The sequence below is a fragment of the Mustelus asterias genome, chromosome 18 (genome assembly GCF_964213995.1).
Source record: "Mustelus asterias chromosome 18, sMusAst1.hap1.1, whole genome shotgun sequence".
Lineage (NCBI taxonomy): Eukaryota > Metazoa > Chordata > Chondrichthyes > Carcharhiniformes > Triakidae > Mustelus > Mustelus asterias.
In genome coordinates this window covers 77,463,123-77,489,338 of record NC_135818.1, presented here as the reverse complement: position 1 = coordinate 77,489,338, position 26,216 = coordinate 77,463,123, and the positions used below count along the sequence as shown (strand labels likewise).

At 41.0% G+C, this 26,216-nt stretch overlaps 1 protein-coding gene across 4 annotated transcripts in view; it reads right to left on the bottom strand.

Moving 5' to 3' along the window:
* The window catches only part of arel1 (apoptosis resistant E3 ubiquitin protein ligase 1), a 76,361-nt gene that overhangs the window by 12,946 nt on the left and 37,199 nt on the right, over positions 1-26,216 (bottom strand). For all 4 annotated transcript variants that reach the window (XM_078234339.1, XM_078234340.1, XM_078234341.1 and 1 more), the window contains exons 10-21: positions 24,126-24,379; positions 18,152-18,229; positions 17,411-17,552; positions 14,880-15,001; positions 14,531-14,606; positions 11,958-12,067; positions 10,020-10,199; positions 8,959-9,084; positions 5,782-5,911; positions 4,242-4,300; positions 2,279-2,368; positions 1,619-1,794 (exon numbers count right to left, since the gene is read on the bottom strand). In XM_078234339.1, coding sequence (XP_078090465.1) covers positions 1,619-1,794; positions 2,279-2,368; positions 4,242-4,300; positions 5,782-5,911; positions 8,959-9,084; positions 10,020-10,199; positions 11,958-12,067; positions 14,531-14,606; positions 14,880-15,001; positions 17,411-17,552; positions 18,152-18,229; positions 24,126-24,379 — 1,543 coding nt within the window. The remainder of the gene's footprint in view (positions 1-1,618; positions 1,795-2,278; positions 2,369-4,241; positions 4,301-5,781; positions 5,912-8,958; positions 9,085-10,019; positions 10,200-11,957; positions 12,068-14,530; positions 14,607-14,879; positions 15,002-17,410; positions 17,553-18,151; positions 18,230-24,125; positions 24,380-26,216) is intronic.

Genomic DNA, 26,216 nt, shown 5'->3' with positions numbered 1-26,216 from the left:
AAGATCACCCCTAAGCCTCCTATGCTCCAGGGAAAAATATCCCTGTCTATTCAGCCTCTCCTGATAACTCAAACCATCAAGTCCCAGTAGCATCCTAGTAAATATTTTCTGCACACACAGGAGCAAAAAGATATAGACAGGTTAAGTGAGTGGACAATAAGATGACATATAGATTGGAATGTGGCGACGTGAGATTATTCATTTTGGTCGTAAGAATTGTAAAGCAGAATACCTTTTTAAAAAATAAAACTTATATATATTGAAATTAAGAGGAAGATTTGGACCTGCTTGTGCAACAAACTTGAAGTTAATATGCAGGCACAGTAAGCAATTAGGAAAGTAAATAGCATGTTGGCTGTTAAAGCAAGGGGATTGGGAGTACAGGAATAAAGAAGTCCTGCTACAATTGTACAAGGCTTTGGTAGGACCCCATCTACAACAGTGGGTGTAATTTTGGAAACCGGCGCACCCGGAGGAAACCACGCAGACACGGGGAGAACATACAGATTCCGCACAGTGACCCAAGCCGGGAATTGAACCTGGGTCCCTGATGCTGTGAGGCAGCAGTGCTAACCACTGAGATTGAGTAAAATGGGCCTATATTTCTGGGAGTGTAGACGAATGAGAAGTGATCTAATTGAAGTATACAAGATTTCGAACGATTTGGAAAGGTTAGACACAGAGGTTGTTCCCACTGGCTGGGGAATCAAGAACATGGACAGGGTCTCAGGATAAGGGGTCGATCATTTAAGACTGAGATGAGCAGAGATTTCTTCACTAAGAAAGTTGTGAATCTTAAGAATTCACTATCCCAAAAGATTGTGGATGCTGCTTAATTGGCTATATTTGACAGATTTTTGATCTCAGGGAATCAAGGGATATGGGGAGCAGATGGGAAAGTGGAGATGAAGCACAAAGCAGCTTTGATTGTATTGAATGGTGGAGGAGGCTCGACAGGCCATTTGGTCCACTCCTACTCCTGTCCCTTGGATACCCTGTCCTGCTCTCCCAAAAGGACTCCTCTATCACAGTGCTAGTATTAATAGAGAGGAACTAGATTTTCCTACCTCCAGCATTGCTCCGTGTTGATCGTGGACCCCTATCCTATCCCCAACAGAGGAACATAACTGTCCAGTGCTTGTTATTAAAAAATGGAATTCCATCTGTGTACTATATATGGAAACTCATTGATCTGAGAAGTTCTGCCTCCAGCATACACAGGCCTCCAGCATACACAGGAACACGAGCCAGCCATTCAGTCCCTCGAGTCTGTTCCATTCAATGAGATCACGGCAGATCTGTATCCAAATTCTATCCATCTGCCTTGGCTCTGTATCCTTTACTACTGTTGTGTCTAGCAATGATTTATTGATCTGAGCTTTATTGAGCTAACATTTTGTAGGAGTGTTCTCCAAAACTCTACTAACCAATGTGCCAAGAAGTGTTTGCTAATTTCTTCAGGCATGATAGCAGTACTCGAGGGGTAGCTATGGAGGGAGACATGAATGGTGCCATTTGCAGCAGCTGGAAAATTAGCACATATCCTGAAATGCCAGAGGATATATGCCATATGCCCACAATTTTACCCCGGCTGCATCCCTTTTGCCTAACTACTTACCAAGTATGGGCTGTGGGCAAGGTACTGTGTGTAGGTGCTGCGATGATCTGAAATGAGGGGCACATCGCCACAAATCCTCCTGGAGGGAGCTGGGAAGAGCCTGTTGTGAACTGCAACAACCGAGCAAGCTCTTCCTGGGTGAAACTGGACACCACTGTCCAAAACCACTTCATTACCTGCAGGGTGTTTGGGGGTGGGTAGGAGAGGAGGAGAGCACAATTTTCAGAATTCTGTCCATCTTATTCACTACCAATGTCACTAACCTGGCTGCAGTTGTTGTTGGCGAAGGTACCAGACCACAACACGTGAAGGCTTCATCCCTCGATATTGATGAACAAACACCAAATCACCTTTCCACAAAAGCCACTGACATTCACATTTGGCCCCATCATCCCACACACAAATGCAAGCAAAACTTGTCCTATTTCATACTAAGCTGATTTATATAACAAACACCAGTAAAGGGTGAGTTATATATTAGGAGAGAAGCAATTAAATTTATTAAGACAAAGCAGATATACCCAAAGCACTATTCAGGGCTGTGCATTTCAAATATTTTGTTTTATATTAAAATCCTTTGTTTGCTTATAATACTCAAAACTCCCAAGTTGCACCAAAAACCAGTTACAGCTTCACATTTTGTCGCTATCAAGAGTTTACCTTCTCTCGAAAGTGCCAGGATCCTCCAACAATGACAGCATGTGTCTTGAAATCAGGTACATTGATGTTGCCAGTCCCACACATCAACAGCTGGGGGTCAGAATTTAACAATGAGAATTGAAAAAGTTCCATCAACTTGCTAAATATTAAAGAGCAGCAAAGCAAAGTCAACACGTATGAATTTCATTTCGAAAAGAACTGCGGATTTGCTGCAATATTGCCCACAGTCCCAGCATTGAAGCATGTGGTACAGGAAGGGAGGCTATTGCTCAAGAAACAAATAGGGGAAAGACTGGTGGGAGGTTGCAATTAAAGAACGACAAGTTCACGTAGGTCACTTCCATTATAATCATGGGTATAGGAATTTAAAATTGAAAAGCTGGCAGGGGGTGCGAAAGAAAAGGGATAGCTTCAAAAGGCTCTGGTTGGATGATACACCTGGTGAAAAACTGTCACACCTCAATGACAAAAGGAAAATTGTGAATGCTGAAAATCTAAGACAAGCCAGAAGCACGCAAGAGAAAGAAAGGCAAATTTTCAGACGTCGCACTGTCTGTCTCTTTCAGAGACCATAGACACCCATTATGCATTTTCAGCTTTCAACTGCAGGACTTTAGTATCACACTGGATTAGTTCAAGATTGTAACACTGAGTGAGAACAGAGAAACCACAAGTTGCAAAAACAGGGCGATATGAATAAAGGCATAATCTGAGAAACAGTGATGACAGAGCTATTAACACTCCTGGGATTTTTGAAGAGCAGGCAGAAACAGGTTGGGAAAGTGAAAGAACAGCAAGCGAGAAGTCCAAATTTAAAGAAAAAAATATGTATTTATACATATATTAAAAACAGCTCTAGGGGAGGAGACAGAGAAGGAGAAACAAAATAATATGCTCAGTTTTCTTGTACAAGTCAAAGACCTTTAACAATGCCACAGTATTGTATGTACATTCAGAACAGTGCCACACCTAGCCATTGGGTATGGGCCTTCACCCATATTGACACACATGACAGGGTAAATTCATGCCAGATACTTCCAGGAGAAAGAGTGGGTCAGCAGTCTAGTAAAGTTGTGTGCATATATTTCTTAAACCTGCAGACTAGACTTACCAAAAGAGCCCACCTCTTTGTCACAGAATGGTAACCTTACTTATCCACCAAGGACCTCAAATTAAAATCACCTGTGTTGAATATCATAGCATTGTACTGTTCCACTGCAGGACTACCCTCAACCTGCAAACAGACATTAAAAACAAAGTGCTGAAAAAGCTCAACATGTTCTTGAGAAGAGTGATAATGGACTTGAAACGTTAACATCGTTTCTCTCTCCACAGCTGCTGTCAGACTGGTTGAGCATTTTTAGCTCTTTGTTTTTATTTCACATTTCCAGGATCTACAGTATTTTATTTTCATGAGCATAAATCGATGTTGCTGACACCAGTTTGCATTCTAGCTGCATCACTGCCATCTAGTGATATGAAGAGATTAGTGCAAAGTTAGCTTCATAATTGTCGTAGCAAAACCAAGAATCAAAATCAGGAGAATTAACAGCATAGCATTTCATTGGTTGTCCAAAGGGCCAGATCCAAAGTGAAGGCTCTAGGTTCAAAGCTGTTTTTCTGCTGATTGTGTTTTCTGACATGGAGAAAAACAAAAAAGAAAATCAGCTCAGCTTCCTGTGAAATGCATATCTTAATTTTAAGACAAATTTGCCAAAGCATTGAACGGAAAGCGAAGTCACATCCAATGCTCCCGACAAACTCTTATGTTTGGCCACGCAGCAACCGAGGTGGCGCAGGCTGCTCACATGTTGTCTCCTTTAAAACACCACCACACACATAGTGGTACAAAAAATTTAAAGGTGCCGTGTATTCAAATAAACAGGCCATGCACATGAAAAGATTTAGGAGGGACGTTGATCACAGTGAGACTGAATGAGCCACTTCATGTGCCATTACATACCTCCAATTCATTTTCATCAAATATAGCCAAGAGATTTTCTGGAATTAACTCATTCAAACCTGTATAAAACAGAAAAAAAAAATCATTAAGAGGAAAGTTTCCTTAATTCATATTCTTTTTGAACAGTGACATCACTTTGAAAGTAATTAATTAGCTGGAAACACTCTGAAATGTCCTGAAGGTAAGGAAGGTGTAATAATTCCAGCTTTGTTCTTCCTGCTTGTTTCTTCATTTCACTGTTTTTTGTTGTTAGGCCTAATGCTTACAGCTGGCAGACAGAGGTGCACCATATTCCCTAGTCACTGTCAATGCCCTCATAGCTAAGAAACATCAGATTACATAAATATAACTGAAAGATTCTTTTGTCTTTGCTTGTTGCCTTCCTTCTCAATGTGGAAATTTCAAGAAGTGAGGGCAGCGATTTAAACTTGCATCCCTCCAGAACCTAAGGCAACAGTTACTTTTCTCACTCACCTTTAGAATTCTTCTTCTTTGGGTGGCACATGGTTAGCACTGTTGCCTCACAGCACCAGGGACCCAGGTTCAATTCTGTCCTTGGGCGATTGTCTGTGTGGAGTTTGTACATTCTCCCTGGGTCTGTGTGGGTTTCCTCCGGGTGCTCCGATTTCCTCCCACACCCCAAAGATGTGCAGGGTAGGTGGATTGGCCATGCTAAATTGCCCCCTAGTATCAGGTGGATTAGCGGGGTAAGTACGTGGGGCTAAAAAATCAGGTGGGATTGTTGTCAGTGCAGGTTTGATGGGCCGAATTGGCCTCCTTCTGCACTGTAGGGATTCTGTGATTCTCTTCACCTCTTCTGCACACATAAGTGCCAGAGGAGTATTTAGCATTCATGAGGCTTTCACAATCGACACAAGACTTGGGGAGAACACATGGCTAAGATGGAGGAGATAACGCTTCCCACTTTAAAAGAAACATCTTAGCCCAACCAGCCCCAACATACCGGGCACAAACATACCCTGCTACAATAAGTATCTTCACTCTGGGTTTATTTTAGCGTTGGAAAAAATCTCTCCATTTATATTGCTGCAACTAAAAATAAAGAGATTGAAGTGTAATGTGGTACCAAATGCATGGATAACAACGCAAGAGGAGGAAAGTGAATACCATTTATACTTAACGACTTTACACTCAAGTTGATAAACATGTGGAAAAGACAGTGCTAGAATATAAGAACTGTCCATACAGTGGTCAGCAGCATCAAGCAGGATGCTGTTCTTAGAATAAAGGACTGGACGGTGGGTTATCTAAGGTAGCTCCCTAACATCTCTCAACAGACATTTGCAGAGACTAAACTATGGATCTATTGGAAGGCTCAGAAGAAGGAATTAGACAAGGAACATGAAATTAATTGCGCTTGCATAAAAAAATTGGAAACTTTGGGTTGTGAACAAAGGGTAATGTTTGGTCCTTAGGTCAAACATTATGATTTATGTTTTGGCTACTTGGACCAATTACACAAAATTCCACTTCATTTCTATTAATTTCCCATCACTGCTGACGAGGTAAGATATCATACCTTTAAGGAAACACTCCACTTCCTGCCGCACCTGAGTGGCCAGTCTGTACTGTGCCAGCATGTTCAGGTAGAATATCTTGTTGTCATTGGTTACTGGTATCTGTGCACCTCCTGCTATCAGCTCGATAACCTGAAAGGTAGAAAATGAATAATCTCAAAGTGGTGATCCAAGAAAGGATACAGTGAAGCTCTCTCATTGAGACTGCCAGCAAATTCAGTGATTCCAGAATGGTGCCAGGGTATGGCACAGGTGCAAAGCACTGAGTCAAAAAATGAAAGTTAACCAGAAGTTGAGATTCAAGTCAGAGCCTTCAATGTAACAGGTTTCACAATCTACAAAGGGTGCTTCATGAGCTAGGGGATTGACTTACGTGTCTTAAATGCAGTAAGATTAATATCTTTCTCGGCCATCAAAGACAGGAATGGACAGAATAGTAACATGCTGCTCCTCTCATAAGCTGTGGGTAATCAAGCAGAGCAAGTAGATCCAAAGGTAGGGGAACATAAATATATTTAGGTTCAGTGTATGAAATGAAAAAAGAAAAAGAAATGATGAGGATAATGATCACGAAGGGAAGTAGAAAAAAAAAAATCAGGAAATTACAGGCCAGAGAGTCTCACTTCAGTGGTAGGGAAACCACTGGAAAAAGTTCTAACAAGGGACAAAATTAATCTCCACTTGGGAGGCAAAGGCTAATCAAAGATAGTCAGCATGAGTTTGTCAAAGGGAGATTATGTCTTAAAAATGTAATTGAATTTTTCAAATGATTAGGTGTGTAGATGAAGGTAGTGCAGTTGATAGACTTCAATAAAGCTTTTGATAAGGTCCCATGTGGGAAGCTGATGAAAGCAAGAGTGTATGGGATCCAGGGCAATTTGGCAAACTGGATCCAGAATTGGCTTAGTGGCAGGAGGCAGAGGGTGACGGTCGAAGCTTATTTTTGTGACTGGAAGCCTGTGTCCAGTGGTGTTCTGCAGGGATTGGTGCAGAGTTCCTTGTTGTTTGTAGTGTACATTAATGATCTGGATGGGAATGTAGGAGGTACAAGTAAGTTAGTTTGCAGGTGACACAAAAATTGGTGATGTGATAAATAGTGAGGAGCAAAGCCTTAGATTAAGGAAGATATAGTAGGGCTGGTTAGATGGGCAGAACAGTGGCAAATGGAATTTAACCTTGAAAAGTGAGGTTATGCATTTTGGGAGACTAACGAAGCAGGGGAATAAACAGAGGGAGCTTGGTGTCATGTCCATAGATCCCTGAAGACACCAGGACAGGTAGATGAAGTGATTTAAGGCGGCATATAGGATACTTGCTTTTATTAACTGAGGCACTGAATATAAGAGCAGGGAGGTTATGATGGAGCTGTGTAAACAGTGGTTAGGCCACAGCTGGAGTACTGTGGTTAGGCCACAGCTGGAGTACTGTGGTGCAGTTCTGGTCACCACACTATAGGAAGGAAGTGATTGCACATGGAAGGTGCAGAGGAGATTCACCAGGATGTTGCCTGGACTGGAACATTTCAGCTATCGAGAGAGACTGGATAGGCTGGAGTTGTTATCCTTGGAGCAGAGAAGGCTGATGGGGGACCTGATTGAGCTATATAAAATCAGGATGGGCATAGATAGGGTGGATGGGAAGGAAAGGATCCCTTAGCAAAGGGATCGATAATCAGGCGGCATAGATTTAAATTAAGTGGCAGGAGATTTATAGGAGATGTGAAAGAAAACCCTTCCACTCAGAGGGTGGTGGGAATCTGGGACTCTCTGCCTGAAAAGGGTGGTAGAGGCGGGAACCCTCACAACACTTGAAATGCCATAGCATGCAAGGCTTTGGGCCAAGTGCTGGAAAATGAAATTAGAATAGATAAATGCTTGATGGCCACAATGGGCCGAAGGGCCCCTTTCCATGCTGTAAAACTCTGACTCTATGAATTAGTTAAAAAGACCAAAAAGGACGTTTTGCTCAGAATAAGTGGAAGGAAACATTAACGAATGGTACAGAAACTTTACTATTGAAACTAAATATGTAAAGTGTTAAAATCAAGCACATTCCAGTTAATGAAATAAAGGAGTGTATTGAAGATTGGGATTGATTAGATTATATAGCAATAAAAAAAATCAGGTGAAATAGGATGAGTCAATATAGGAAAGTACAAAATGGAAATTAAGAGTAAGAATGAGTGTGATTGGAATTTGAAAGGTTTTTGAAGACAGATTAATAACAAAGATAAAGTAAAGTTTCTCAGTCTGGAAACAGATGCGCAATGCTCCACAAATATCTATATTAGGCACTACTTTTACTTAAGATATAGATAGATGATCTGGCCTTAGGAATGGAAGGAGCAATATCAAAATTTGCTAATGACACCAAATTATTGGGAGAGGGATTCGCACAGAAAATGTGAAAAGACAGCAGGAAGGCAGATGCAGAAATGTAAAGTTATACACTTTAAAACAGCGAGAAATATTTATACCTTAAAAGAGTGGCATGCAAATATGTATGTTATCAAAAGTTGGCAGCACAAGTGAGTAACAAGAAGTCCTTGGTTTTGTGTCTAAAATATAAAACAAATGGTATAATAGTGAACTTGTAAGTAGTCTTAGCTAGGCTGCAGTTGGAGTATTATATGAAGTTTTTGGCTCCCCTTTTAAGAATCACAGAATGACACAGCACAGAGTGGCTGTTCAGCCCATCAAACTTGTGCTGACTCTACGGCAGAGCTATCCAACTAATCCCACTCTCCCATTCTTTCCCAAGAGCTCTGAAATTATTTACCATTCCCTCTTGAAAGTTATTATTGAATCTGCCTCCAACACCTTTTCATCAGTGTATACAAGATCACAATAGCGCAATGTGTAAATAAATACTTCCTCATGTCACCTCTGGCTCTTTTGCCAATCATCTTAATCTGTGACTTTTGGTTATAAAAAGGATATAAAGTCTGGAAAATTAGGTTCATTAGGATATTATCAGGAGTTATAGGCTGGTTATAAAAAGGAAATTAAGAAATTGTGGCTTATTTTTACTGAAATAGAGAAGGACGAGGCATGACGTGAAAGAGATCTTCAAGATCACAATAGAGTAAATAACGCTAGATGGTTTTCATTGGGCAGAAAGGGGGCACAATGTTAGATTGCATAGCAGACCTATCAAGTGAATTTAATGAACAACGCTACCTTCTCCAAGTGTCCCGATTTGTTATATTTTTCCTCAGCAAAAACAAGATCCATTTCACTCACATCATTCTTCAAGATGTAACATACTTTACTCTTGTAGAATTCTGGATCATCCGTCGCAAAATACTGCAAGCAGAGGTGAGAAGACAGAGGGGGTGTGTAAACTGTAATCACAAAGGTCAACACTCTGGTACTTGCCAAAGCAATATAGACACGAACAGTGGAAAGTGATTCTTCTCTGCTCGTTTGGGTCACTGACACTATTTCAAGGAAAAGGCATATTTATGATTTCCTTTCATGTCAACATTGAGCAGTGGCCCACATTTATAATCTGTGCCAACATCTAGTCAGAAGCTAATGAGCAACTTAAATCAAATGCAGAATGCAAAGTAATAAATGAAGGCTTGTAGCAAGAAATTTGCAACCAACCCCACCACCAAACTGGTTTCCAACAGACCAACATATTTTCAACTTTCCATGGATTCTAGTAATTTACATAGAAAAATGCAAGGGTATAGTTAAGTATAATTGACGAAAAGCATTTCATCAACAAGTTCTGCTCTTAATCTGAATGCTTTCATCTGAAGTTTCACTTTCTGAGTAATCCACAGCTCCATCTGGAGGCAACCATTTCCTTCAGTGGTATCGGAAAACTATTTCAGGCTGGAGGAGGACACAGAGAAAGAGAATCCATTCAGAGCCAGAATTAAAAGCTTAGCCCTGTAAACACCAATCAGGTTTGAATTTTGTTGAACTAGGAGGGATGTTTTTGGGGGGTTTTAAATTTTTGTCAGGTCAACCAGAAATCATGTGGGACTTTACACAAATATATGCATCTTCAAATGAAAGTGAAATACTGTGGATGTTATAAATCTGAAATAAAAGCAGAAAATGCTGAGCTGGTCATGCAGCATCTGTGGAGGGATAAACAGAACTAATATTTCAATCAAAGACCTTTCATCATTAAAAGACCGCTAATAATGAACACCTTCCAGTTCTGATGAAAGGTCACGTGTATTCCAAGGCCACTATGAGCACAGTAACCAATAAACCCACATTACCTTGTAGTGCATCCGGAGTCCAATAATTTGTGCCAAGAATGAACGAGTAAAGCGTGCGCAAACCAACTGTTTGTAAGCTCCACCCAGAGCAGATTCATACAGGCACTTCCCAACTACTTTTCCTGCAAACTCATACAACTTTAGTCGGAGGTGAGGTAATCGTTCTGGGTTTGGGTGTACCTGAACAGCCAAAAAAAATAATTCCTTTTGTCATTGAGAAAATACATATTTGGACAAAACCTAATATGGTCTCAACAATATAGTAGATAATCCCTAAATTGGTACTTCCTACCTGCAGCAAGAGAAAACAACAACTAGTGTTTATATAGTGCCTTTCACAACCTCAGTCTTTCTGAAAGTGCTTCATAGCCAATCAAGTACTCTTGCGAGATAGATACTGTGGTAGCATGAAAAAATGCTTAATGTCACAATGATTTTCAATCTATCAGCTAGAAACCCGAATTGAACCTAGAGACTTTTTAAATGTAGAGATTAAAGGTGACTTGAGCTCAAGTTAAAGATGGGTACCCCAATTTGCATTCCACATCTCAATCCATTGGGATGGAGATAGCATGTCTACAAAGATCCATCAAGGGCAACGACTTGGGGAATATGAGCAAACCACATGTCCTATCCCCATTAGCAAGGCAATCACCCGAGATATTCAACTGTTGGAAACAAACCATTAAGCCTAATCGCTTGGACAATAGGACCCTAGCCAAGAGGGGATCCCCAAACACATTGCGTTGTTATGGGAATACCTCAAAGGCAATCACAATAGGCACAGTAAGAAGTCTCACAACACCAGGTTAAAGTCCAATAGGTTTATTTGGTAGCACGAGCTTTCGGAGCATTGCCCCTTCATCAGGTAAGTGAAGAGTTCGGTTCACAAACAGAGCATATATAGACACAAACTCAATTACAAGATAATGGTTGGAATGCGAGTCTTAACAGGTATTCAAGTCTTTTACCCGTTAAGACTAGCATTCCAACCATTATCTTGTATTTGAGTTTGTGTCTATATATGCTCTGTTTGTGAACCGAACTCTTCACTCACCTGATGAAAGCTCGTGCTACCAAATAAACCTGCTAGACTTTAACCTGGTGTTGTGAGACTACTTACTGTGCCTACCCCAGTCCAACGTGGCAACTCCACATCAAAATCACAATAGGGACCTTGCTGTGAGAAGGCAGTTCCCAGATATGAATTGATTAAAGTTGCAAGGGGGAAATGTACTGGGGACAACCACGTTTGAATCACTGGGTGATGGTCATGTGACAGGCCCACCTTGTGTGTTTTAAGCTTCTGCTTTCTCGGCAGTAAGGCAACAAGCAACTGAGATACTGATAAGAGGAGACTGAGTGGGTTCCTCCTTCCTTCCTCTCTGTTCAGCCCACATTGCAGGCTTTAATCTCTGTTTTCTGACTGTGACCACCCGGGGAAGAGTCATACAGTCTGGAAACATTAACTCTGTTTCTCTCTCCATAGATGCTGCCAGACCTGCTGAGCTTTTCCAGCACTTTGTTTAGTTCAGTCTGCGTCTTTAAATTGGAAGCATCAGAACCGCCAAAGGAGTCACAAGACCGAATTCTGCCTGAAGCCAGCAGTCATTAAAGTTTAGAGTGCATGTTCCTTCTATTTTGATGGACTCTAATTTGACCAACACATGCTACCCTTTGAATAAGGAAATCACTTTAAGCTCATTTCAAGTCGTGCTCCTAAAACCGGCAAAGAGGGACTTTCCCCAACAACACAGGGATCAGTGGTGAAAGAACAGAATTTGAGCTCAATGCATCACCCAATCAGCCTACCCATCACATTTAAAATATAATTTATTTCCGAGAGAGAAATACTATTTTCTAGGGCTTTAATAAACAATTTATTACAAACTGAAATTAACTCTTACTTGTCGAATTTTGTGCGAAATATATACTCACCAGCCCCTGGTTATTGTCACTGAAGTGCATGAACAGACCATTGCTTTTGTCAAAGAGCGCTTTACACGTCAATTCAAACCATTCCCTGCGTGGACCACCCCAATCCAATGCTGAAACAATACACAAATGCATCCTTAGATTCTTCCAGCATTACTTCAGGAAAGTAAGGTTACAACATAATTGTTGATTCTATCAACAATTTTCCAAGGTAAATATGGTATTGATATTTGGAAATGGCGATTACTGCACACATAGTAGTAACAATGAAACTATATTAAAAATTAATTACTACAATGGGGTAACTTTAGAGCCATCTAGATGGGTGAATTAAGATGACCTGAATGGCTTCCTTTAATTACAATTAACTTGTGATCTTGGAGCAAAATGCTTTGGATAGCTGATAAATGTGGCAACATAGCCACAAACGTGTGTCTCAAGAAGAAGAAGGAGCAGCGGCTGGAGGAATGCAAAAGAGGGTGTGAAACAGAATTGGGTGGAATTTAACTTGGAATAAGTCAGAAGCGAAGACAGTTGCCAAGGAAAGAGATGTGGCTGTGAAAGCAAGTTTTGACAGATACACAATTAAACAATCCACTCTATCACAATTTGTCCCTTTTGTTCTTTCCCCATCCACCCCCTTACTTAAAACCTATTACATTTCTAATTCTATTGAAAGATCATTGAGCTGTAACATTGGTTAGAATTTCACATTGACTGCGCCAACACGCGCCCAACCTGGACACCAATGTAGCACACAGGACATTTTTGGCTCGAGTGAAGAATGGTGAGAAAATTCACATGAAACAAATCCATCTCGATTACTAACAAGAGTTCTTTGAAATGACAAGAAAACAAAAGTGCCCAATGCAGGCCCCTGTTTGTGACTAGTGTGCCTCGAGTTTTCATTTACAGGCGCTACGTCTCATTCCCCCTGTTCACTGACAGCGGCATTTGACACTTTTGTCGCCCTGCTGCTTGGCGGCTGTCCTCTGGTCGGTGGGGCCTGAGCAGGCACTGCCTGGGAGACTTCGCTCAGTAGCATTGTCGGGCAATTGTCAGTCACCATGACCTGATGATCTCCCTCTTCACTCACCCTTGAAATCCAGGGCTCCCAGTGAATGGCTGGTGAGGATCACCAGGTTTGGCACCTCATCACTAGTGACAGATCGCTCACCATTGTTGTGGCTACATCTCTCATGCAAGTGTGTGCAGAGCTCCATTGAGTGCTGAAGCCTTCAGCTGTAACAACATACGATGCTGCCCCCAACTCAGAACACCCCTGCGAGGGTTGAGAATGTTACCACCCATTGAGACACCTGATACTTTGATTGACTAAAGGCTGCTGATTCATATCTCTAGCCCTGAGGTGCACTGGCATGTGCGCGCTCTGCTACATCCTGAAACCTACTCATGGTCTGCAACAAATGATGCACACCCTTCCTCAATGCCCCATTCTGCACAATGCCCACTCAGAACCCACCCCTGCCAAGCACAGATCACTAAAACTTTTCCATCACTAAATCCAGGTTCACCGGACCAGGTCATGCTTGCTGACCTCTGCTGCCACCTTGGTCCAGGCCTTCTTGGTTAGATGGGGTGGTCTCCTCCTTCCATCCCTTGGCATCTGGGTGTTCTTTTTGTAATAGCTTCCAAAAGGGCTCTAATGCAATCATCAGGGAAATGAAGGGCTTGCTGGCCACCAGGGCTCCCCTCCCACCTGCTGTGGCTACCTGCCGTGGCCACAGATTTATGTGGACACCGCTTTTAATGTTTGCGGCAGACCACCATTGGACATGGTGCCTGGCATTTGCCCACTCCCACTCACCCATTGTGGCCACGATTCATGCTGGTCGCCACAATATTGCAACTTTTTATTAGACTCGGGCGGGAGCAGGATTCACAGCTGCTTCAGATTCCACCTGCCAAGCGCGCACATGCTAAGCATTAAGTTCTATCTATTAACTCTTTCTCTCTCCATGCATGGTGCCAGACCAGTTGAGTACTTCCAGCATTTTCTGTTTTTAGTTGAGTATTTCCAGTATCTGCAGTATATTCCTTTTGTGCAGGAATAATAATGAGTAAGCTGGGCTACTCTTATTCAATTCATAGAGAATATTTATATAGTAGCAAATGTGCAAATCCAGGAGCAGGTTGCCTTAAGGTTCTCTCAACTGGAAATGGCACACAAATGTAGAAAAGGGAAAACAACAGTAACTAGCACACATTCGCACCAAGTAGAGCAGAACTGACATTTTATTGCCTTAATACTTCTCTTACTGCTTCCTATTACAATGCTGTTAATTTATGCTTTTTGTGATAGATTATGAATATAGGTGCAGGTTGTGGGTTAAACCCCAAGGGTGGGAATAACAAAAGTAAAATTCTCAAGGCAATAAGGTTATACGAAATTCCACACCCATCCAAAAGGAAATCTAGTAGAGTCTCAATCATATCAATTTATCATCACAGCCTACATTTGTCAACCATGACCAATTAGATTTTACAGCAAGTAGGGTTTGTTCTATTAAAGCATACACCATTTTTGCAAATGTTGATTACTCTTTAGCACTGACCTTCTTCATCCTGAAAGATCACCTCAAAATTCTTGCTCCAATCAGAGACTGAGAAGTTTCGTGTAGCTTTCAGGGACTAGTGGGATGCAGAAATTTAAACCAGGAATTAAAGACAAACCAAGTTATAATTAGAATTGCCGTCAAATTAAAGCATTTCTAAGCTATACATTAGACTGGATTCCTCAAATTACTATGTTCTCTTGTCAGATGAATGCCTGAACTTACACACTGATGAAACACTCATAAATTAGGTGAAAAACAAAAAAAATGAATGGACGACATTAAGAACATTCAACTAATAACCTTACTTATCAGAGCATGTAGATCTCAGACAGCACATTAAACTCACCGACTCAAGAAAACTGTGGCGGCTGACTTTTAGGGCAATTTTTGTATGTGATCGTTTCATGTGCATTTGACGAAGCTCCCGCTGAAAGAAATTCATTTTGTCTTGGAAAGTTTCAGAACCTCCTGGAGAGAGAAGAACGAAATGTACTTTTTAATCTAATTCGACAACAAGAAACAAGAGAAATAGCCCCTCAAGCATGCTCTGCCATTTAGTACAATCATCTAACTTCTGCCTCAACTCCACTTTCCCACATCCAACGATTCCCTGAGACACTAAAAATCTGTCCTTAAATATACTCAACAATGGAAGGTCCACAACATTTTGGTTGGAAGATTCCAAAGATTCGCAATCCATCAAGTGAAGAAGTTCCTCCAAATCTATATGATTGCCCCCTTATCCTGAGCCCACATGTTCTAGATTGCCCAATCAGGAAAAACACCCTCTTAATGTCACCCGTCAAGCCTCTTCAGAATCTTGTACGTTTTAATGAGATCAGCTGTCATTCCTATAAACTCCTGAGAGCATCAGCCCTATTTACTCAGCCTTGCATAACAGGACAGCCATCTGATCCCAGGAACCAATCCAATGAACCTGCGCTCTACCACCTCCAATGCAAGTTATCCTTCCTTATACATAAAAACAAACTGCACAGTGCTCCAGGAGTAATCTAACAAAGTCCTGTACAATTCTAGCAAGACATCTTATTGCTGTGCTCCAATTTCCTTGCAATAAAGGCCAAAATTCCATTTGGTTTCCCAATTGCTTGCTGTACCTCCAGGCTTACTTTTTGTCTTCATTGTACTAGTACACCCAAGTCTCTATGGACATCAACATATCAAAATTTCAGGCCTCAAAATTCTGCTTTTCTATTCTTACTACCAAAGTGTGTAACCTCACACTTGCCCACATTATACTACACCATCTTGTTCACTCAATTAAGCTGTCTACATCGCGTTGTAGCATGTTTCTCACTGCTTGCATTCCCATCTAGCTTTGCAATGGCAGAAAGCTTGCGTACAAAAGTCACAGTATCTTTGTCCAAGTCATTAATATAGATTAATTAGATAAATAACGAAGGCGCCAGAACAGATCTTTGCAGCTAGTTACAGTTCACTCGCTACAGCCTGCCAACTTGAAAATACCTGTTCATCCCTACTCTATGCTTCCTGTGGATTCATCTCAATCCATGTTAATATTTCACTCTCAATACCATGAACACTTATCTTGCATATTAATCTTTTGTGTGTACCTTATCAAATGCTCTATGGAAATCCAAGTAAACAACATCTACTGGTTCTCCTTTATCTATCCTACTAGTTACATCCTCAAAAAATACTAATACATTTGTCAAATATGATTTCCCTTTCATAAATCCATATTGACTTTGTCTTATCAGATAATGATTTTCTAAGTGATTTGTTAAGTTTTAAGAATAGATTCCAGCATTTTCCTATTAATTTTAGGCTAACTGTAGCTTTCTCTCTCCCTCCTTCCTCAAATAATGGGGTTAGATTTGCGAAGTTCCAATCTGCTAGGACTGATCTAGACTAGAGAACTTTGGAAAAATAACTATCATAAATCATAATATAATCTGTACAGGATATGGAAGAAATACAATAACAATCCATGTGATTGGATTTGTCCTCACAGTGGGCTAAGTTGATCAATCACAGAACAACAATGCCTAGAATACTCCACTGTCATTATCCCAAGTAGGATACATAATGGTTATCGAAGTCCTTTAAGCAGCCAATTGAGCCCTCAGTTTAAAGTATGTCATCCAAAGTACATCACTCTGACAATGTAGAATGTCCCTTTATGTTGCCTAAAGTACCAATTTCGATTATATGTTCAATTCCTATGGTTGGAGCAATTTAAAATACATGGTAGAATACATGGTAGACTATAATTTCATATGACCGATTTACAATGTGACAAGCATGTAAATGAACATTGTTGCTGACTGTATAAAAATCTTAAATGTCTGAAACAATTTTGCACAGACATTTAATACCAAGTATGTTTATACAGGAGAGTGAGAATGAACTGAAGTGGCAGAAGATAGTTGAACATGGTGATGTAGACTGGTCTCAATACAACAAACCTTTTCTTTTTCTTAAACAAATTTTGCTTTCCTCGAATAGTCTCTCATGCCCATTTATATGCAGTAGTCCTGAGGCAATGGGATAGACAGCTGTAACTTGATCCAGCCACATGAAGACATGATCGAATGATTCAAATTGACTCAGCTGCCAGTTTTTCTTCCCTTTCACACCCTAATAAGTGCCTAGCCACCACTTGGCAGCTCCTCAAAACCCCTCTGTTGCCTGACCTGAAGACATGGGCGATTTGCCGGATGGGAAATCAGGGGATGGAATTCTTATCCAAGCATTATTTGGCACAGTTCTGATGCTAATGCGTCCTCTTTAGCTGTCCAGTTTAATTTTTCCTCAAGTTAACAGCAACATGCTCTCTCACGCAAAACACCTACACAACAGAAAAGTACAAGAATTGAAAGTTTTAATCATTACCAATGTTCTTGTGTAAGAAACGGATAAATGTTGCTGCCATAATGTTTCTTTCTTTGCAGCTGAGCTCCACAGGAGGTTGTATCCCATCATCCACCACTAGAGTCAGGAACTTGTGCACTGGGTCTGGACCATGGTAGTAAAACTGAGAAAATAAAGGGCACAATTTTTTTTTCCATCAATTTTCCCTCTTCACTTCTTCTGTATTCTACTGAAACTACTGACTTCTGCTGAGTTTCTTCTTCAGGACCTGTTAATCTGCCAGCAACCTATCCAAGCAGCCAATCTATATTATTGCGTTTGGACAGAAGCAGACTGTTTATGTTACAGTGGAAGATGGGGGAAGCATCACAACTGATTTTGAGCCTGCCTTCACTGGGTGCCTACATTTGGTAGCCGGCCAGTGAAAGTTCACTGATCTGTAATGAGGACTGATAACACCACAGTTAATTCTTCCCATAAACCTGTGATGGATGTCAATTGTAGAACCTTCCTGTTACTTTAGCTGAAATTAGTTAACTCTCAGAAATTAAACATTGGATAGATCTGGTCAATACCACCTTGCCCTTACCATATAACATAATTAAACACCAATTGAGAATCAGCACACCACCCACCTCAACACCCACCTCAACACCTGCTGCCAGCCCACCAGCCCCCCCCAACCCCAACAACACCCACCGCCACCCCGCTGTGCCCCCCCTCAAAAAAAAACCTCATTGTCAGTGTGGACTCCAGACCCACCTTTGTTCCCGGACATACTCTGGAAGTGAAAAGTCTCCAAGGGATGATTTTCAAGTAAAACTCCTTCACCGAGAATTGCTGGAAAACAAATATTCTGTTTACTGTTCCGCTTACCAAGCACTTTGCTGTGAATTGCTTAGTTTAAGCATGTTCCAGTGGAGGTTAAGAGATGAGAGATCCCACAAGTTCCCAAGTAGTGACTTTCTGCATTGGCATTGCTGGGCCCAGTGGAGAAGAAGTTGTGAGATAATAGGATGCAGTAACCCTTAGTTAAAGGAAATGAGAGAACAGAAAATTCAAACGGCCAGGATTGCAATTCCTGACTTTTATGAATCACCCTTCATGAAGGCAAGGACAAAAGGGCACGAGGTAAAGACAAGTTTAGATTCAGTTACAGTTGCCTCAGCAGCTAAATAGCCTCTTAATCCTGACTATGAATCGCCAGAGGACGGTTAGCACTTAGGTAACAAGAAGGGAAGACAAAATTGGCAATAACTTATAAACCGAATGCTCCTTAGCTTTTCCAGTGGGGAAAATTCTGAAGATAAGGGTGGCTTGAATTTAGGAGACTAGAACTAGTGGACTCGCTTTAAGAATGAGAGGTCTCTCTTCTAAGATGGAAATGAGAAGAAATCTTTTCTTCAAGGATCATTAGCCTATGGAATTCTCCTCCCCAGCAGGCAGTGGAGACTGGGTCATTGAATTTCTTCAAAGCTGAGTTAGATAGATTTTTGGTAAACAAAGGAGTCAAGGGTTATGGGGGACAGACAAGAAAGTGGAGTTGAGACCACAACCAGGACAACCATAATCTTATTCAGTAGTGGTGCAGGGTTGAAGGGCCTACTCTTGCTCCCAAGTCCTATGTCCTTATGAGATGGGAATAAAATGTACATGGTTTAATTTGTATAAGCCAAAGGGCAAATTACAAAGAAGATAGCTTGGTGTCCCTCATACCAAAACAACATAACCTATCTGATGAATTCTAGTAAAGCTACACATTAAACTTGGACATGAAAATATTTTCATAATATTGAACATAGGCAGTTCCAAAAATGTTCTACTCATCTCAAGGGGAGACAATCATTCATTCTGGTTGACCCCAATCCACAAAGAGCTCAGGAAGGGCTTAATCATGCTATTCTATGCTATTATTTTCAGTGGCACTGCATTAAAGACAGCCTTCAGCCAGTGTGACCTTATTGGCCATGCCCAGTAACACATCACCAAGCTTTAATACACCTATTTGACAATGATGTTGTGGAGTTGCCTTCACATATTCCTGGTCAGCATAGGGTTACATACAGAGTTGTACCACTTTGCATGGAAATCTGCAGCTACCAGGCAGAATACAGATGGAACATCCACTGACAGCAACAGTCAGCTATAACCCAGTAGCTGGATTCACCACATTGCAAGGATGCTGTAATCTTTACTGATGGGAATGATGTTGTAAAAGGTACAGACAATAGTAATTAAACAAAAGGTCAAGTGCTGGATTGCACCATGACTTTTCTGCAGACACACATTGGCAGCTTGGGTTTCCTGTAATATATGGGAAGCCATGGATGTTACTGGTGTCCTAGACAACCACATGTGCAGGAAGTGTCACTGGCTGCAGAAACTTGAGCTCGGGCTTTCGGACAAAGATAGAACAGGACTAAAAGTTCTAAATTGAGGGAAAACAAATTTCACAAAGCTGAGAGGTGAACTGGTGAAAGTGAACTGCATACAGCTACGAGAAGAGAAAACTGTCAAATCAGTGGAGGTATTCAAAAGCAAGATTCTAAGGCACAGTATAGACATATTCTCAAGGGAAAAGAGTGGTGCTGCCAAATCTAGAGCTCCCTGCTTATCCAGAAGCATGTTGGGTAAGATAAAGCAGAAAAAGAAAGCTTGACAGTCACAAAAAGTTTAATACTGTAGAAAGCCTAGAGTATAGAAAGTACAGGGTGAAGTAAAGGAGGAAATTAAGAAAGCAAATGAGAGAAAGCAACAAAAAAAAATGAAATCAGCGAAAATCCGAAGATGTTTCATCAATACATTAGGAACAAGAGAATAACTAAGTGTAGGGCCTATAAGAAATGTCCATGGTAACTTGTGGGTTGTTTCAGAAGAAGCGGGCCGAGTTCTCAATGAGTACATTGTCTACACTGAGGAGATGAATAATGCAGACATTCTAGTTAAAGAGGGGTGTGAAATTTTAGATACAATAAGCATAATGCGAGAGAAAATACTGGAGGTCAGCGAATGTTGTACCATTATTTAAAAAGGGTGCAAGGGATAGACTAGGAATTATAGGCCTGTCAATCTGACTCGGTGATGGGCAAATATCGGAATCAATTTCGATAGACAGAATAAGCTGTCACTTAGAAAGGCACAGATTGATCGGGGATAGTCAGCATGGTTTTGTTATGGAAAGATTGTGTTTCACTAATTTAAAATTTGTTTGAGGAAGTGACAAGGAGGAATAATGATGGTAGTGCACTGGACGTTGTCTACATGGATATCAGCAAGACATGTGACACATGGCAGACTGGTCAGAAAAGTAAAGACCCATAGGATACAGGGGAATATGCCGAGTTGGATCCAAAATTGGTTCAGTGACAGGAAACGAAGAGTAATGGTTAATGGATGCTTTAATGAAGGGAAAGCATCCACAGTGGCATTCCACAGGGCTCACTATTGGGGCCTTTGCTGATTGTTGTATGTATTCATAATTGAGGTTTAAATGTGGGAGTTATGATTGGGAAATTTGCAAATGACTGAAAAATTGGCGTGTAGTTCATAATGGAGAATAGCTGCTCGTCCAGAATATCAATGGTTTGCTTAAGTGGGTGAAACGTGGCATATTAATTCATCTCCACATCATATTAATTCAATCCAGAGAAGCGAGAGGCAATACATCTGGGGAGGGAAAACAAAGCAAGAGAACACTCAATAAACAGGAGGATGTAAGAGTGGCAGAGGATTCAAGAGTAAGCGTATAGACGGCTTTCCTTTATTGGGTGAAGCATTGAATACAAAAATAGGGATGTAATGCTGGAACTGTATAAAATGCTGGTTAGGCCACAGCTGAAATTGTGTGTACAGTCCCAGTCACCACATTACAGGAAGGACATAGTTTCTCTGGAGAGAGTGCAGATTAGAATTAGATGAATGTTGCCAGGGTTTGAAAATTGCAACTATGAGGAAAGACTGAATAGGCTAGGGTTGTTTTCCTTAGAACAGAGGTGGTTTAGGGGTGACCTAATTATGGTACACAAAATTATGAGGGGGCTAGGTAGAGGAGACAGGAAAGACGTGTTTCTCCTTGCTGAGAGGTCAATTATGTGATTCAGCTGATTGGTGGAAGGATTAGAGGAGACATGAGGAAAAGCCTTTTTACCCAGAGGGTGGTCGGCGTCTGGAATTCATTGCCCGAATTTCACAACCCTTCAGTCTTGGCAAAGGTTAATAATGATTTTTGGAGCTCTTTAAAGATTTGCAGATTTTTGTCTCCATTTCAAATGTCTCCACATATTTAAACTGCATGAACACACTATTTTCCACATTCAAAACTTACACCCTGTCTTGATCTGCACCTGAAGCTATTCCAATGAGCTTACCTCAGAATGGAGTGCACAGTTACATTCGAGTCTGGTAAAACCCAGCACAGTCAATTATAAACCATTCTAATATATCGCAATTCTTGCTTATTTGGTCCAGAGTTTCAGATTCAGTTGTAGTTTGATATTGTATAACATTAAATTAGTTCACATGCTGTGAATCCCTAGAATATCCAGGTTTGAGACATTTTGATACAATAGTGACACTTCAAAAGTACTTCACTGGCTATAAAACAGTTGGGAACATGAAATTGTGACAGGCACAGCATAAATACAAGTCCTTTTTTTCACTTCCTTGCATCTTGAACTGAAAGTAGAATCAAGAAAAAACAGCCACTTTAAATGTGAATGTTCACTCTTACATTCAATTTCAAACATCAAACTATTTGAATGGAAACTAGACTGCATGCAAGATTGTGCTCTGCCTGACTAAACTGCCAAGGTACAAAGGTATCGTCCCCAGTAAAATGACCCATGTGCTTTTGGGGAAAACCTATATTTTATGATGGGGGGTGATAAGAACCAGATTTCTCTGAAAGGGGATTTCTGGTAAAGCACCTGGCTTCCAGTAAATGATCATGTGACCAAGTTGCATGGGAGATAAACAACAGAATAGCAATGAGTCAACCAGAATTATAAAGGCGAGTAAATTGTGGGTGCAGCTCAGTTTCAAGCAGGAGTTCAAGTTTTTGTTTAGAACAGGTCTGGTGCAGGAAACATCACTTTCAAGCAGCAATCAGTGAAATTCTGTATGTTGACAGAAAGTTTAAAACTCTTCCTAACTGAAAGACTCCTAATAGGGAGTTAATGGCTAAGCTGAGAAGAAGAGCAAGACCCAGGAGTTAAAGAATAATAGAACCAGGTGAGTTCTGCCCATGGTGGCTATGCTTATGAGGCTAGCAAAGCCTTTGTTGGCCAGGCAGTCTATGGGTGAGATACTGTCGGAGGAGATTGAAAGGACACCTTTGCTGGAAGCAAACAGAAGGTCCAAGAAATCTCAACCTTTAAATTAATCTTTGAAACAGTCCTCAGACAAACTTTTAATTTCTGCTAAGTATCTGACGGGTTATTGGGGGTGGGGTGCAAGTCAAATGGGTGTGGAAGGAAATTTGATTAGAGCAGTTTGGATGAGATTAGTGACTGTTAATTATACTTCTAATATCTTTAATGTAACCAACTATTTACATTAGAGTAATGTTCTTTTATTTTAATGTCGTAAAATTCTTTTGTTTAAACCATGAATCTTGTGGCTTCATCCTTTCAGTAAATACCTGGGTTTCCAGTTTTTAAAAAAGCAAAACATGTTACTGGGGTCTCTACCAAGATCATAACACAACAAACATGCTCTAAAGCACCTGCCAATATTACTACTGAGCTGCTTGATAAGAAGTGCATAATTCATACTGTAATATTCTCCTCCCTATCTAACGATAGAAGTAACTAGCTTTCACTTACCACCTGTCTCTATTGACTTTCTCTCCCAGCTAAGCAATTACAAGCATTACCTTTAACCTATGGCTTCACAGTAGCCGATGTGGGAAGTATCACCTTGTAGCAGTAACATTTGTATACATGCCATCTTTGGGGGTAAACAGTCAGTGTTCTTTTTTTAAAAAAAAGAGTTTTCCTTCGAGATTAGGAGCCATGAAATTGTAAGTGATCCAGAGACCTGAGGCAAAATTCTATGGAGGTCACAAGTGTCCTGCCACAAAGACCAAAATTGGGGGTGACTGCTTTGGTGCGACATAGGGTCACATTTTGCTAGTGGCATGATGCCAGGGCTGCTGCCAATCAGAAGGCTGGCAGCACAGCAGCCTCAGTAGTGACCATGACCATACTGAGACTTCATCATGAGGATGAGAACACATCGATGGAACATGCACCCTCAAAATCAAGTCAATGGGGATGGAAAGCATTGGGGTCAGGTAGGCAGGCTGCAGCAAGGATCAGGGCAAGATCATGGAGGGCAGGCTGTGCCACTGCAGCGATTGTGTCCATTGCTGCCAGAAACTCCCCACCCTGTGAGCAACCTACCCCTTCTGGAACCCGCCTGGGAGGTTACTAGGGATCGCCTGCAATCTCCTCTTTCTGCTCGCAAAATGCCATGAAGGGATATAGAGAAACCTTTAACTGGCCACTTCAGTGGTTCACTTGGGTCCCAATGGGCATCGTCAGCCAGCTTTCCAATTTGTGCTAAAATGACATGGCATCAGGAGGGCACCTCCTCTCACCCCCCAGGCCGTTTCCAATGCCTTTCTGTACCATTTTGCTAGCCTTCCCTGTGTTCCGACCCATATTTCAGTCTCTGATGCTTTAGTTCTAATGTTAACTTTCAGGACAATTTCTCAACGCAGTGGAAGCTTTCTTACCTTTGGTGATATGTAACAATAAACCTTTTTGGGTTTCTTCACTTTCTCAGCTGTCAGATTTTCCTGATCCAAATCTTTTTCATCTTCTTCTTCATCTGTGTTAGTTGATGGGTGTCGACCCATGGTGGCAGTTGTGATTGGTGACATTTGCCACTGAGAGTGAGCATAATTTGCTGTGCTGTATAAGTACGCTTCGAAGTAAACACTGGTTCCTGGAGTTGACACGTTCTTTTCTACTGTGTTCTTTTCATTTTCTAATGTCAAGAAAAGACAAATAGTTAATACACAATTCTTTCCACACAGAAACCCCTTTAGTCAGGAATGCAGGTTCCTTTAGGTCAGTATTAATCACTCATTTTTTGTCAAGTGCTACAATCCCAAGCAGTGTCTTTCTCAAGGGTCTTTTCAGGAAAGCTGTAACAAGGAATGATGGAATGCAAGTCTACTCATGCGATTTCCCCAGACAGTGAACTCTTGAGTTCACTTCTGCAAATAGTAGATAGTTGCCACGTTCCCAGCAAGGCAATTTCCATGTTCCCAGCAAGGCCGTTTCCTCAGAAAAGCTTAAAGAGATTAAAGCCTTAAGTCCTAACATTGCCTTCTGTTATTGAAAATCAATGACCAAGACCATAAGCATCAGCACCTGATCTGAAATAGTACTCTGGGCAAGCTGGTCTGATGTGGAATTTCCACAACAATAACCATTTATATAGTACCTTTAAAGTAGTGCAATGCTTCAAGTTACTTCATAGAAGCATTACCAAACAAAGCTTGACACCAGGCCACAAAACGAGCTAACAGGACAGATGGCTAAAAGCTTAGAGGTTAAAAGAGGAGAGAGAAGTTCAGACAAAGGTTTAGAAGGGAATTCCAGAGCTTCGGGCATTGGCGGCTGAAGGAACATTGGAACAGGAACAGGCCATTTAGCCCCTCAAGCCTATTCCATCATTCAATGAGATCATGACTGATCTTCTAACTAACTCCATATAGCTGTCTTTGGCTCAAATCCCTTAATACCCTTGATTAACAAATAATCATCAATCTTAAATTTGAAATTTAACAAAGCTCTAAAGTTTCATCACTCTTTATAAGCAGATGTATTCTCTAATTTCCCCCTGCAAGGCCAGCTCAAATTTTTAGACCATGCCCCCTTAATGCCCAACCAGTAGAAATACTTTCTCTCAATCTACCTTATCTATTACCTTCATCATCATGAAAACTCCTCCAATCTTCTAAACTCCAGAAACACAACTCTGGTTTTTTCAATTTAACCCATGGCACTCTGGTATAAATTTAGGTAATTTTATGCTACACTCCTTCCGAAGCAATACTTAAACTGTGATACTCAGAACTGCTCTGTAGAAGAGTCATATTTGACTCGGACTATTAACTCAGTTTCTCACTCCACAGATGCTGAAAGACCTGCTGAGTTTTTCCAGCATTTTCTGTTTCAATTTCAGATTTCCAGCATCCGCGGTACTTTGGTTTTATTATGGAGAAGTGATTATAGAAATCATAGAAACCCTACAGTGCAGAAGGAGGCCATTCGGCCCATCGAGTCTGCACCGACCACAATCCCACCCAGGCCCTATCCCCACATATTTACCCGCTAATCCCTCTAACCTACGCATCCCAGGACTCTTAGGGGCAATTTTTAACCTGGCCAATCAACCTAACCCGCACATCTTTGGACTATTATGGGGATACAGAAAATGTTAGAGCTGGAGGAGCACAGAAATCTGACCAAGGTGTAGGTTTGGAGGAGGTTTCAGAGATAGACAAGGACAAAAGGCCATGGAGAGATCTGAAAACAAGGATGAGAATTTTTAAAATCTCAGAAACTAGCAAGTAAAGGTGTCATGGGAGGACAGGACTTGGTGTGACCTAGAATACAGACATCAGTTTTGGATAAGCTGAAGTTTGTGGAGAGCGGAAGATGGCAGGATGTACAGGAGAATATTAGAATAATCAAATCCAGTGGCATCAAAGTTATGGATGAGGGTTTCAGACACATAATATGAAATGGGTAGAATCAAACAATGTTGCAGACTTGTAAATAGACAGTAAATAGAGTGGTACATCGAAGTTCAT